Source organism: Lipotes vexillifer, unplaced genomic scaffold (genome assembly GCF_000442215.2).
Source record: "Lipotes vexillifer unplaced genomic scaffold, Lipotes_vexillifer_v1.1 scaffold859, whole genome shotgun sequence".
In the NCBI taxonomy this organism is placed as follows: domain Eukaryota; kingdom Metazoa; phylum Chordata; class Mammalia; order Artiodactyla; family Lipotidae; genus Lipotes; species Lipotes vexillifer.
In genome coordinates, this window is record NW_006784707.1 from 259,761 (window position 1) to 272,969 (window position 13,209).

The 13,209-nt window shown below is 51.6% G+C and overlaps 1 protein-coding gene across 1 annotated transcript in view; it reads right to left on the bottom strand.

The window, feature by feature from the left end:
• Nucleotides 1–1,014: 1,014 nt before the first annotated feature.
• The window catches only part of ROR2 (receptor tyrosine kinase like orphan receptor 2), a 37,616-nt gene continuing 25,421 nt past the window's right edge, over nucleotides 1,015–13,209 (bottom strand). The window contains exons 4-8 of the mRNA XM_007456980.1: nucleotides 12,725–12,852; nucleotides 8,620–8,934; nucleotides 7,157–7,402; nucleotides 3,868–4,070; nucleotides 1,015–2,460 (exon numbers count right to left, since the gene is read on the bottom strand). Of these exons, the coding sequence (XP_007457042.1) occupies nucleotides 1,015–2,460; nucleotides 3,868–4,070; nucleotides 7,157–7,402; nucleotides 8,620–8,934; nucleotides 12,725–12,852 (2,338 nt within the window). The remainder of the gene's footprint in view (nucleotides 2,461–3,867; nucleotides 4,071–7,156; nucleotides 7,403–8,619; nucleotides 8,935–12,724; nucleotides 12,853–13,209) is intronic.

The window sequence follows — 13,209 nt, forward strand, 5'->3', positions numbered from 1 at the left end:
ACCCCGTGTGTCGGATGCTGTGTACCTGTGCACCTTCTCTCATAGGAGCTCTGAAATGAACTGACCTCGCTTACATATGGTACAAACACAAGCAAACCAAAATACAATCAGGTGGCATCCCAATGTGGGTAACATAAACAGTTAAATTACGAAGTCATTATTTTAAGCTCAAAATTCTTCAATGAAAATGGCATACAAAAACCATATAAATTACATTTAAGGTCTGTACAGGATTCTAAAAAATAAAAGAAAAAAAATAACAATACTGTGCTCTGTACAATATTGTCTCCTTTGTAACATTCCAAACCCCAGAAACACTTTCCCTTGAATTCCAGAAAACTGGGCAAAATACACATGCAGGATAATTAAAATCATTTCACAGAAGTACAAAATTGTGTGGGTTTCTTTTAAGGCACATTTCGTTTTAATACGGAACTCCCATTCCAGAAGCCCCTTTCTCATCAGACTCTGACAGGCGGCAGGCGAACGCGTCCTGTTCCCACTAATCTTTGGTGGCTGAAGGGAGACTGTTACTGGTGGGCGGCAGGGGTGGGGGGGGGGCGTAGCAGAGAGAAAAGCAGCCTCCTCCATCCTCACGCAGCAGCCCAGTCGCTGGGCATCGCAAAGCCCGAGGTCCCACCTCACTGCCTTTTTGTAGGCCTGTTTTCCCAATGTTTGGAAATATTCAATCCCTATACAGTATGGAGGGAAGATGCCACCTAATTTCCTTCAAAGCACAGGCACTGCTCACGGCCGATTGACCTCCAGGGAAATGTAGGTGGCACCGGGGGTCACCATGCATCCTGCTGGGTTACCTACCACCCCTGCCTTGTCAGGAGCCATTGGCTACAAGACCCTCCAACCAAGCAGGTGGGCACAGAGCTGCTCCGTGCACAAGAGGACGACAGAGGAGGACTTCGCCCAGGGAGACTGCACTCCAGCCCACTGGTACCCGGGGTGCGCTCCTCAGGGAGGCCCAAGTCTTCCGCCAAGCGCCCCGTGGCCCTGCAGCCCTCAGGCTTCCAGCTGGACCTCAGACTCGTCCATCTGCAGGGTGTCATTGTCTCCCAGCAGCTCAGTCTCGGGGACGGAGCCGTCCTCCTCCTCCTCTGCTTCCTGCACGGGGCTCTGGGCCACGTCTTCCGGGACATTCTGCGTGTCCTCAGTGCCCTCCGAGAGCAGGGCTGCCCTGTCTGCCACGGAGGTGTTGGAGGGCGCGGTGGTGACGTACCCCGTGCTGGTGGAGCCACTGCCACTGTGGTGGGAGCCAGGCTTGGGCACCATCTGGGCGGGTACCTGCTGCGGGGCCATCTGCATCGGGATCTGGACTGGGTAAAAGTTGGGCAGGTAGGCCCCGTAGGCCGGCACGGGCTGGTACCCATTGACGGGGATGTAGAGCTGGGGAGGGGGTACCATGGGTCTGATCTGGCCCTTCATGGGGATGAACTGGGGCTGCGGGAAGGGCTGGGTCTTCTGCTTGGGGCCCCCGTAGCGGGTGTTGCTGACGTTGCTGACGGGGCTGGTGCTCAAGGAGCTGGTCTGCGTGACGTTGCTGGCGCCTGAGGTCTGGCCCGAGCTGTTGTAGGTAGACAGGTTGCCCCAGGCCCGCAGCCGGCTGTGGATGTCCTTGAAGCGGGGCCGCCGGCTCGGGAACTCGTGCCAGCACTCGATCATCAGCGCGTACACCCAGGCGGGGCAGTCGTCGGGGCAGGGCAGCACCTGCCGGCTCCGGACCATCTCCACCACGTCCTGGTTGGAGTGGCCGCAGTAGGGCTGCAGGCCGTAGCTGAACACCTCCCACAGGACCACGCCATAGGACCAGATGTCCGAGTCCACAGAGAATTTGCCGTACATGATGGCCTCAGGAGACATCCAGCGGATGGGCAGCAGCGCGCTCCCCGTCAGCTTGTAGTAGTCGGCCGAGTACACTTCGCGGAAAAGCCCCAAGTCCGAGATCTTCACGGTCAGCTTGTCATACACGAGGACGTTGCGGGTGGCCAGGTCCTTGTGGACCACGTGGTGGCTGGACAGGTACTCCATGCCCGCGGCGATCTGCGCCACCACGTGCACAAAGTCGGGGGGCTCCAGGGCAGACTTCACCGTGCGGTCGTCGTCTGTGCTGCCCACGTCCGAGTGCGGTGAGCGCATGACCAGGAACTCGTGCAGGTCGCCGTGCGAGCAGTAGCTGAAGATCATGCTGAGGGGCTGGTCCTTGGTCACCACGCCCAGCAGGCAGACAATATTGGGGTGCTGCAGCCGTGCCCGCAGCAGGGCCTCGTGCCGGAACTCCTCCCGGAGTGGCCCCTCCGCTTTGTCCTTCAGCGTCTTGATGGCCACGGCCTGGGTCTGCTCGCCCGGCACCGGGCCGAACAGATGCCCTTTGTAGACCTTGCCGAACCGGTCCTCCCCGAGCTCCTCCATGAACCTCACCGTGGACAAGCTGATCTCCTTGAGTTTGGCCTGCCAAGAATAAAAGCTCTGGTGAAACATTTCTGCCACCGAGATGCGCGAGGCAGAGCTGAACAGCTGGAAGGGCATTCTGTGGGGGCGGCAGTCCTAGAGCCGCCCCCCAGCCTGGGCTTGCAGAGAACCCGCCAGTCCCACCCGGGCCAGGCTCAGCCTGCCCCGCACAATGCTCTCTGCTCTTAAATGTGTTCTGACACCATGAGGCTGCCTGAAACCTTCAACAGGATCCCAACCAGGCTGCAAACAATGTCCCCACCCAAAGATATCATTGCAGACTATATGTGTGAGGGTGTGTGTGTGCGCACACCTGTTTACACACCCCAGCCATGCTGAACTCTGGCTGTCCTCCCAGCTGTGTACCCCACTTAGGGCCTTTCCTGATGTTCCCTGCTATGCGCCCACCGACAGGCCCAGCCACCACTGTTGATCACAACAAGATGCAATGTCTATTTCCCTCAAACCCTGAGGTGTGCTTCCCCCGATCTGAGTCATTTTTAGAGTCCAAGCCAGCTGCTCTCCAGATGTGCCTCCAAGCGCCTGTTTTGCCGCTTCCTCTCGATTAGATTCTCCAGTGGATGCCACCTGACAGAAGCACCACACAGGTGAAATTGATTTGAACCTTGCGTCTCAGCCTCTACAACTTCCCGTCCCTCTGTGTGCCTGGCCCCCGTCCTCGGAGGCTCTCTGAACCCAAGGGAATCTGTGCCCTCACCTGCCAGCCCTTCACCCACAGCAAACCCTCCGTGACTCCTGGCTACTGAGCTGAATGAGTCCACCTTCTCCCTCTTCAGAGCCTGGATGGAAATGCTTTTCCCCCAAAACTTTCAAGTAATGTAAATGCCCCTTCACTGATGCTAGGTGGGCTGGGAGAGACCTCCTCCTGTGATACATTTCAGTGTGTTCTCGCTACCCTAAGAACTCAGGTTGGGGGTGGTCTGCCCCCCTACCACCACTACAGGACCGTTGCTGTGCCCTTCCCTGTAAAACAAAACAAAGCAAAACCAACCCAACACCAAACTGACCAGAAAACAGGTCATCATCCCTTAAAAATACCATGTTGACTCTCTAGTGGTGGGGGTGATCTGAGCCCTTCTTTTGTGTGTCCTCCTGTGGGGACAGCTGAAGCACAGCAAAGTGAGGACACCTCATTCGGGCCCATGCTAAAATGGCTGGTCTCCGTCGAGGGAGAACAGTGAAGTCCAAACACACCTTCCATATACCCCCTAAGGACACAAACGTCCTGGTATATTTTAGAGAAGAAACGGCAAAATGAAGGACAGTTTAAAAGAATTATGTGCTGTGTATCAAGCAAATTAAGAAACCTAGAATTGGAGGTAACCAATCTCCAGGTAGAGGTTAAGCCTGGGGGAGCTGCCTCTTTAAATACGGGGGCACAGAGACCTGCTTGTGCTGGTTGATGAGAGGCATTTCCACGTCCTGGCTGGGTGAGGCCATCAGCTGCCGCCTCTGGGGCGTGGAGGAAGAAGCCTTCTGTTTATTCCGGCACATGCAGACCAAGAAGAAAAGGCATGCGATGACCAGGGGAATGGCGATGCTCGGAACCAAGATGTACAGAATTCCCATCCTGCTGCTGTCTTGGGGGCCTGTGAACAGCAAGGCGTTCATGAATTTTCTGAAAACATCCCTGTTTGCAACTCGAAGTTCTCCACCATGCCACTCCCACCTCCAACTAAAATATTCAAGCACAAGTAGATAATCAGGGTAAGTTTCACAAAGGGACAAAATTATAGGCCAAACCTCAGAAAAAGTAATGTACCCAAAAACACACATCCCTCTAAACATTTGTGAGACACAATCTAGAACTGCCTACCACGGAAACAAAGAGGAATACAGAGCTCAAAAAATAAACGAACTCTAAAGGTCTTACAGTAGCAAACACCACCATCACATTCCCTTCTAATTTGAATACCGTTGGAAATAGGTGCTCTGACTTTTCATCTTTACTTAACTCGATGAAACACATGGGACATGCTTGTCCTCAGTGAAGGAAACTGGATACTGGCATTAGAAATGATCCTTTTCTTCATTCAACATTTGAGGGTTTTCCACATTTTTGTACAATGAACCCACATTCTTTTAAGACAATAATTTAAAATGCATTTGATTTAAAAGAGCACTGGTAGCCAATTGACCTAACAATTTGCAGCAGTTCCAAGTGTTTTTCCTTCATTTTTTTCCACGGTGAAGACCAACGCTCTGTCTCCCCCTACAGGATTTACAGAAAAGCACAGAGGGCCCCAGGCTGCAAGGCTAAAGGACGGCCAGGAACCCTGTGGGCAGCGCTGCCCTCTGAGGGAGAGTTGAGGCTTCTGCTCTGTGATGTGGAAGGCAAGTCCTCCAAAAGGCCCCTCTCCCCACAACAGTTTTCACCTTAACCTTGTGAATAATCACATGGGACTTGGGCCTCCCTATGATCAGTGGGTAATGAGTTTTCCATGTGAAAGCAAACAAGTGATTTCTGGTCCATGTGGTCCCCCAAAAGAGCTAATTCAGTTCTAAAAATCACCACTACCACCACCATAGTAAAGAAGCCTTGTCCCAAAGCCAGTCTTGCCCCCCAGCCTCCAAAAGAAGATAAAAATCAAATACAACCACACACACAACTCTCCTGACCCCACCCCGGAGGCAGATATTTTAGAAGACTCAGGGGCAGTGGGGATTCTGGGTCATTTTTCACGATTAGGGCTAAGGGGAGATTCCAGGACCCTCAGGCCAAGGTGAGAGATGTGATCACCATCCATAGGTTTGTAAACCATTAACTTTTATCATTACCTTTTAAAAATCACCAACAGAACACATGCTTATTAATAATTCTATTGACAGCATTAGAGAAAAGTGAATGCGCCTAATAACTAATTTCACCAAAGGCTATATATACTATTGTTAATAGGTTGGTATTCACTTAATTTTTTATGTATATATTTAAGTTGAACATGAAATAACCAATATTCAACTAACTTGACATAGAGAAGCAGCAGTTTCATATAATTTTTAAAAACAGAATTTTAAATGGAATCACATCAGCCATGTTTTCCTGCTCCTGGTTTTGTGGCAGAATAATATATCTCAGGCCACGTTTCTCGCAGAACAGACAGCACTAGGCACTCTGCAAGAGCTGCACACTGTCCCAAGGTCCGGATGTACTTCAATTATCATCCAACCCCTTGTTGGTAAACAATTACTCTGTTTGCCATTTAGCTGTTAAAAGTGATTCTGCAACAAATATCCTTGCATTTCTGCCCTTTAAGTGCAAATATTTCTGCAATATAAGATTCCTATGGCATTGCCAGGTCAAAGAACATACATATTTCTCTTTATGATTTGATTCATTTTTAATTACAAAAATAAAAACTGCTCATTGTAGGGCTTCCCTGGTGGCGCAGTGGTTGAGAGTCCGCCTGCCGATGCAGGGGATATGAGCTCATGCCCCAGTCCGGGAAGATCCCACATGCCACGGAGCAGCTGGGCCTGTGAGCCATGGCCGCTGAGCCTGCGCTTCCAGAGCCTGTGCTCCGCAACGGGAGAGGCCACAACAGTGAGAGGCCAGCGTACCGCAAAAAAAAAAAAAACAAAAAAAAACACAAAAAAACCCTGCTCATTGTAAAAACATCTTATGTTTTAACATATCTGTAGGTCATGGGAAATCACTGCTGAAAGTATGATGTTTACCTTTGCAAAACTTCTTCCATGAAATATAGGCGCATATGTGTGCTCACTCACATACCCTTCACTCATTTTGTTTCTTTTATCAGAAAGAAAGAGAGAGGAAGGGAGGAAGGAAGGAAAGTGAGAGGGAAAGGAAAGGGAAGGGAGGGAGAGGAAGAGGATGAAAGAAAGACCGAGAGAGACAGAGAGACCGAGAGAAGAACAGGAAGAAAGAGAAACCAAAAAGACACAACACAGCTATTGCCCTACAGCTTGCTTCTTTCCCTTAACAGGTCAATATGAACATCCTTCCTTGCAGGAAACTTTTTTAAATAACTGGAGCATTCCATTGAATAACTTTACTATAATCTATTTACCAAACTTTTCATTCTTAAAATTTATTCCTGCACAGAGATAATGATGTCTGTAAAATTTGCAACCATGAACTACAAACTTTTCTCCTAGTCATAATTTAAGACAGAAATTGCAGGGAAACCAGTTAAGAGATTTAAGTTCTATTTTCTCCTCACTCTGCTAAGTCTCTGTGTAAACGCTGAGCAAAGTGGGAGGCGAGGGAGGGCAAGCAGGAGGCCTTGTGCCCCAACTACAGATGCTGGTCTGGGAAGCTGGTTGTAATAGTAATGGGAAGCATTTCCACTAATAGTGGGAAATGCATGACAATGTTCACTGGGAAACAAGAGGCCAAACTGAATATCCCAGGACCACACATGGAAAGAGGGCTGACAGAGGGGCCCACAAGTGTAAACAGTAGTCTCCGCTGAGTGGTAAAATTAGAGGTGATTTACACATTCTTCTTCAGACTTTTCTATAATTTAAAACGTCCTATAATGACGAGATACTACTTTTACAACCAGCAACAGCTTTATTTGAAACAAATAATCATGGTGGTGAAACTTGGTGTGGGCAGGGGGCTCCCAGAGCTATCAGCCTCCCCGTTCCACATCATCACAAAGTACACCCCACAGTCAACACTTTAAAAAAAAAAGAGAGAGAGAATACATACTACAAGAGGGTACGTCACACAGTTCCATGCGTACGTTTTTATTCTGCGTGAAGCACCAGGGGCCTTCCATCTGCCCTCCAGGGTTCCGGCAGTAGGCGTGCCCTCCTCCGAGCTCGGGGAAGTCGGCGCTGGTCAGGTGGTGGCTGTGGGGATGCTGCAGGGCCCACGGCTGGCACTGGTGTCCCGACTTGGTGGTGCTTGCCGTCCCTCTGTAATCCGTGCCTGAGCCGTTGTAGCACTGATGGTCTGAGAGAGAAGATGCGTCAGGAGGCCCAAAAATTAAGAGGAAGCCGCCCTCCTCTGGGGGTCCAGGGAGCACCCTTCTTCAACTATTCCAAAAAGGAACAACAAAGCCACTTTGCCTGGATGTACCCACGCTGAAATTTCCAAAAGACCGAAGAGTTTGACATCACTTCCAAGGAAAGCAGCATTAGACGTAATGACTGAATACAGTCCCAAGCCCACAAATTTAATGGGCGGGTGCACCAGGTACATATATGGGGAAAACAACTGGTCAGAAGTTATTCTATGGCCCTGAAACACCTTTGGACTCACGAGGCACCCCCATTCCACGATGACGATGTCAACCCCAGCCTCACGTTCACTTGCACCAGAAGCAAAACCAAACGACGCAGGAGGGAAGAGAAACTTCTAGGCCTGGCCCCCCAGCCTCAGTGAGGACGCAGCTCAGCCTCCTGTGCGCAGAGCCCCAGGCTCACTCCACTCTGGGGCGGGGGGGACCCAGGGCCTCTCTGAGCCACACCTGGGGTGTGTGTTTGTTGAACACCGGTTACACCGTGCTTGCCGTGTGCAGGCACTGTTCTAAGAACTTTCTAAATACTAATTCATTTAATCTACATTCCAGCTGCTGAGGTCAGTAGTTATTAACCCCGTATAATATGAGGAAACTCATATTTAAGCAACTTGCCTGAGGTCCCGTGGAGTCAGCCTGGCAACCAGGATTTGGACGGTGCAGTGGGTCTGTAGACCAGGCTCTGACTGCCCTGGTGAGGAACCCTGCCGCCCTCGGGAACCCTGGCCTCGCCAAGGAAGTGAATATTTCCCAAGCCTGGGAGGGAGGCGACCTCTTCCCTGGGTCCCCTCCCCTCAAGGAGGGCCACAATCCTAGTCAGCTGCGGAGAGATGCTTGTGCACCACAAGGCAGTCTTGGAAGCGGACCCTGCCTCCCCCAGAGCTCCTCACAGCTTTGGGGGCAGGTGCAGAAAGTCCTCCCATCTTAGAGAAGCCAAGCTTGTGGCTCATCAGGGTAGAGTGACTTACTGGGGACCCACAAGCCGGCAGGGCCAGGAGGGCTGTGCAACTGGAACTGGACAACGGCGAGTCCCCACCCTGCAACTGCCCTACCGGAATGGGGGCCGGTCTGTGAGACTTCCCCAGATGGAATGGGGTCCCCAGGCTCTTAAGAGGCAGGACCCCGGCCTTGGGGGCGGGCACAGACTCACAGCGGCCCAGCCTCTCGGCTGGGATGCCGATGCGCATGCAGTTGGCGGCGTCCGGGCTCTCGGGCATGGGCAATGCCTCGCACTTGGGCAGCTGCAGCCGCATGAGGATGAGCGGGTTGGAGCGCGCAATCGTGTACTCCTGGCGGCATAGGTCGCTCTCCAGCACCTCGCACTCATCCCGGCACAGCTCGCGCGGCTTGGGCGCCCGGGAGCGCGCGTCGCACAGCGGGAACACGAAGTGGCAGAAGGACGGGATGGCGAACTGCGAGCACTGGTCCGACAGGTGCGTGGAGGTGCCGATCATGGTGAAGGCAGCTGCGGAGGCGGCGAGGCCGGCGTTAGGGTGGGCTGGTCACTGCCTGGGACCAACATCTGTCCGGCAACCCCTGCCCGGCGCCCCTGGTTTCATCTCCAGCCCTGGCTCCCCACTCTTCCCAGCGCCCCTGGTCCCACCCACCCTGCCCGGCGCCCATGGCCCCCATCTCGTCCGTGCCCCGCCGCCCCCCCGCCCTCCGCCTTGTCTTCTGCCAGCTGCAAGAGGCTCTCACAAGAGCAGGGCCCCGGGGAGCACATAGGCCGCCCAGGTTTGCACCAGACAAAGAAGGTCCCTGGTGCCAGGGCTTCATTTACAAACATCAAAAGCGAGACAAGAAAGAAAGAAAACTAGGCCCCAGATCTCATCCACCTAGATGCTACTTCCATGACAGGAAGATTCTGTTATCAGACCCAAAGCCACTTCCTAAGGTCCTGCTATGAACTGGCTCTGCAAGCACATGGCGGTAGGTAAAGCTGTGGGCTGAGTGGCTTCTAGAAGGAGAGATTGGAGCAGAGGCACAAGGACCAAGCCTTGGTCTTCCTGACATCTCAGGGCCTGTGAGAAGAGGGGAGGCCTGGCCAGGGGATGGAGATAGTGTGCCAGAAAGATGAACGATCCACCCTGTGACATGCAGCCCAAGGAGGAGTAAGATGACAAATGGGGGTGCAGGGGAGTCCCTCAGGTGGAGTCTGGGGAGAGCCAAGAAACTGCTGGAGGAGGTTCTAAGTGGGGAGAGGGGCAGGGCTTTGTGATAAAGGAGAGCAGAGAAGCAGGCTGTCGCAGGAGAATCTGGAGCCAGGGTGGGCTGGCTTGCTTTTTAGGGGCAAGACGTCACAAGATGGAGCCTGATGGGAAGAACTTGACACCTGATGTGGAGAAGGGAAGGGGGTGGGAGCTGCAGATACAAAGTCTAGGCAGGTGAGCAGGAGCAGAGTTGCCAGTGGCAGGAGGGAAGGCGTGCACTCCAGGCGCTCTCCTCAGAGCTGTGGCAGTCAGGGTTCAAAGGAAAGCATCAGTTGCCCCATACATGCCCACGCCAGAAGGCCCACCCCACTCTGACCTATGAAGGACCTGCTTATAAGGATCTGATCTTGGACAGCTGGAGGAAAAGAGGCGCCTCTGTCTACACACCCTGCTGAGATGGGGAGGAAGAAACCAGAGACACTGGAATTTAGTTCCTGGGACACCCCAGCTCCACCCATGACTTGTAGTGCCATGCCCACTGTGGCCAGCAGGTGGCGCTACTGGCACCCATTCCCCACACCGCCCCCCCAACGCCCCCACCCCCACCCTAAGGACCCACCAGCCACCCATGGCAGGCATTGGGTTAGATGAGCTGGCATGGAAGCCCAGTTCTCGCCCTGCCCTGTCATTTACTACAGGGTTGTCAGTCACTCAGTCCTTTCTGGGCCTGGGTCTTTATCTGTCAAGTGATCTGTCGAGACCACACTTTGGGGAATGAAAGCCCACATGGAGCCAATAAAATAGCACGTGAGGTGAATGGTCCACGAGGGTCTGGTAACAGGCTGTGTCCACGCGCTGCACGCAGCGCTGGGTTCCAGGCACTCTGTAGTGTGCTGCTCACATCATCCTTAGTGTTCTGGTCCCTTCTGGACAATATTAAAAATGAGGAATGGAGAGGTAAGAGGTTAAGGTGCAGGGTCTCTTGGGTTAGCCGACGAACCAAGTTTGAACCCAGTTCAGTCCCACCACGTGAGCTGGCAACTAACTACCAAGAGTGTTGTTACCAGTGTTGGACCTGACCCCCAGGCAGGGAAAGACCTAAGAAAGCCAAACATGGCATTGCTTTTGGGGTACCAACTGATAGGATGTCAAGGCTGACCCTTTTAGGATTTCTCCTACCCCTGCCCCAGAACCTATCATGTGAGGGCTTATTTCTGAAAGATGGTTCTAGGCACCGAGGAGGTCCAACCATCATGTCCCCGCTTTTGTTTACACCCAGCACATCACTCTGACGGTTCTGGGGTCCATTCGTGGGAAGCTTCCAGAGTCCCTGGAATGAGTTCTGACAAGCACGCTTTCCAAATAGACTATCTCCACAACCAATGCAGTCTCTAAACCTCAAGTCAGTCTAGAGCAACTTCACATATATTTTTTCAAAAATACACAAATGTAGAGAACCCTCATTCTAAACTTGTACCTAAAAACTACTATAAAAATGAGTCTGCTTAGACATCTGATTTGTTAATCCTTTAAACAATTCCTGAAGAAATAATTGAGAGACAACCTTGTGCCTTGCATCAGTGTTTGCCAATTACTGGGATATAAAATTAATTCTGGAGTCTGCGGGTAGCATTTTAAAAGATGATTAGAATGGAACAGAGGATGTCAGAGTGCATGGTTCGCATTAAGGCTGGAACCAACTTTTTTCTTTAATGAAATAAAACTGAAGAGAAAAATCACAGGGCACTCACTGCCTTTGTTCAGGGCAAATGTTGTTTCCTGTAACCCATTTCAGTTCTATGAAGTACAGATATGTGTAGACTAAGTCATGATGTAAAATATACTTTTTATTGATACTGTATGTTGTGGTCAGAAAGTTTGAGAAGTTCTGCTTTAAATGGCATAAGAAGCTTTTCCAATGAGAGATACCGACAATTTCAAAAGATTCTCCCATTGGAACAAGATAGCACCTTCCAAGATCTCCAGGTCCCATTACTGCCCTTCCATTCTCACTGGACACCTGGCCCTGTCCTCAGGGGGCTCTGTAACCATGGGCCAGGCAGGCTCCTCTGTGACCGTGACCTTAGACCCTCCAGACTGTGGGTGAAATACAAAGCCAGGGTTGACCTAAACTTAGAAGAACATCAGTGTCACCTATGTGAGTTTCTACCTGGGGACCTCCTTTGTGCCCTTACCAGGGCAGTGCTTTGCCAGCCCCTCCACAAATCCCTCCAGAATCACCGGGAGCCCCACATCGCAGGTTGGCCAGGGTCAAGAACCACTGTGCCGAGGATGTAGTTCAACGGGGACACCTGCCATCTTCACAAGATCCTCCTTGTTCCTTATAGAGTCTGGAGAGAAAACGTTTGGGCTTGTGGGGAGAGCAGAGAGAGGCGGAGGGGGGCTTTTTGGCGCCTTGGTCTAATTCATTTTCTCACTTCTCAAGGGCTTTCCCCCAGGAGGTCCTTGACATCAATGTGAGGACTAACAACCAACCAGAGACAGTAACTTCTAAAACGACGGAGAACGAGCAGCTTCACTCCTAAATGATCTGCTCCATTTCTCACACAACGGAGCAGGTACCCAAAGACCCGGCTATGCCTGGAAACTGGGGGCCTACGGGGGTCTGAGTTCACTGCAGTGTCCCCAGGCACAGCCGATGGCCTGGAACCTCTGTCTCCAACAGCTAAAATCAGGCCCGGGTACCGTTTAATCAAGCATAACTCCAAGAAGGCACAAGAGTCAGGAAAAGTAGAACCAAGAGTGAATGTGGCAGGTGCTGGCCTGGCCACGCGGTGAGGACAAGACAATGCAGGGCTTCGGATCCACGTGGTTGACTTAATTCAGTGTGTTGGTACATTCTAAGCAGACTGTACTTGCTAATTTTCATATATAAATGGGAACATTTTAGGATAAACCACGGTGGTAATTGCAACTGCTTCTGAAAAAGGCCTCTGACTTTCTCTTGCAGGAGGCAGGGCACAGGGACTTGCTGCCCAAGGTCATAACCAACAAAACACCCAAGTGGGACTGAAAACACACCAGCATGGCGACAGGCAGCTGTGTGTGTGCTCACTGTCTCAGAACAAAGGTCTGCGCTCCTACCTGTGATTCGGTTTTCAATCTCCCCCTGCATCTGGAGAGAGTCCACATAAATGGTCCGGTTCCCAATGAAACGTGCACAGGCGATTCCCCGATAAGGCTGGCAGAATCCATCCTCATGGTAGTCGTCTCTGGTAAAAACACATGGTCTGTAAGTGCACTGGAAGGTGTCAAATATCCCCGATGTTTTTCTTTTCTTTTTAAATTCAGCATCTGATGATCTAGCCATCTTGTCCCTTGGCATTTACCCAAATGAACTGAAAACTTCTGTCCACACAAAAACTTGCACATGCATGTTTATAGCAGCTTAATCCATAACTGCCAAAACCTGGAAGCAACCAAAATCTCCACAGTGAATGGATAAACTGTAGTACAATGTAATATTACTCAGCACTGAAAAGAAATGAGCTATCAAGAAAAGACACGAGGGCTTCCCTGGTGGCGCAGTGGTTGAGAGTCCGCCTGCCGATGCAGGGGACACGAGTTCG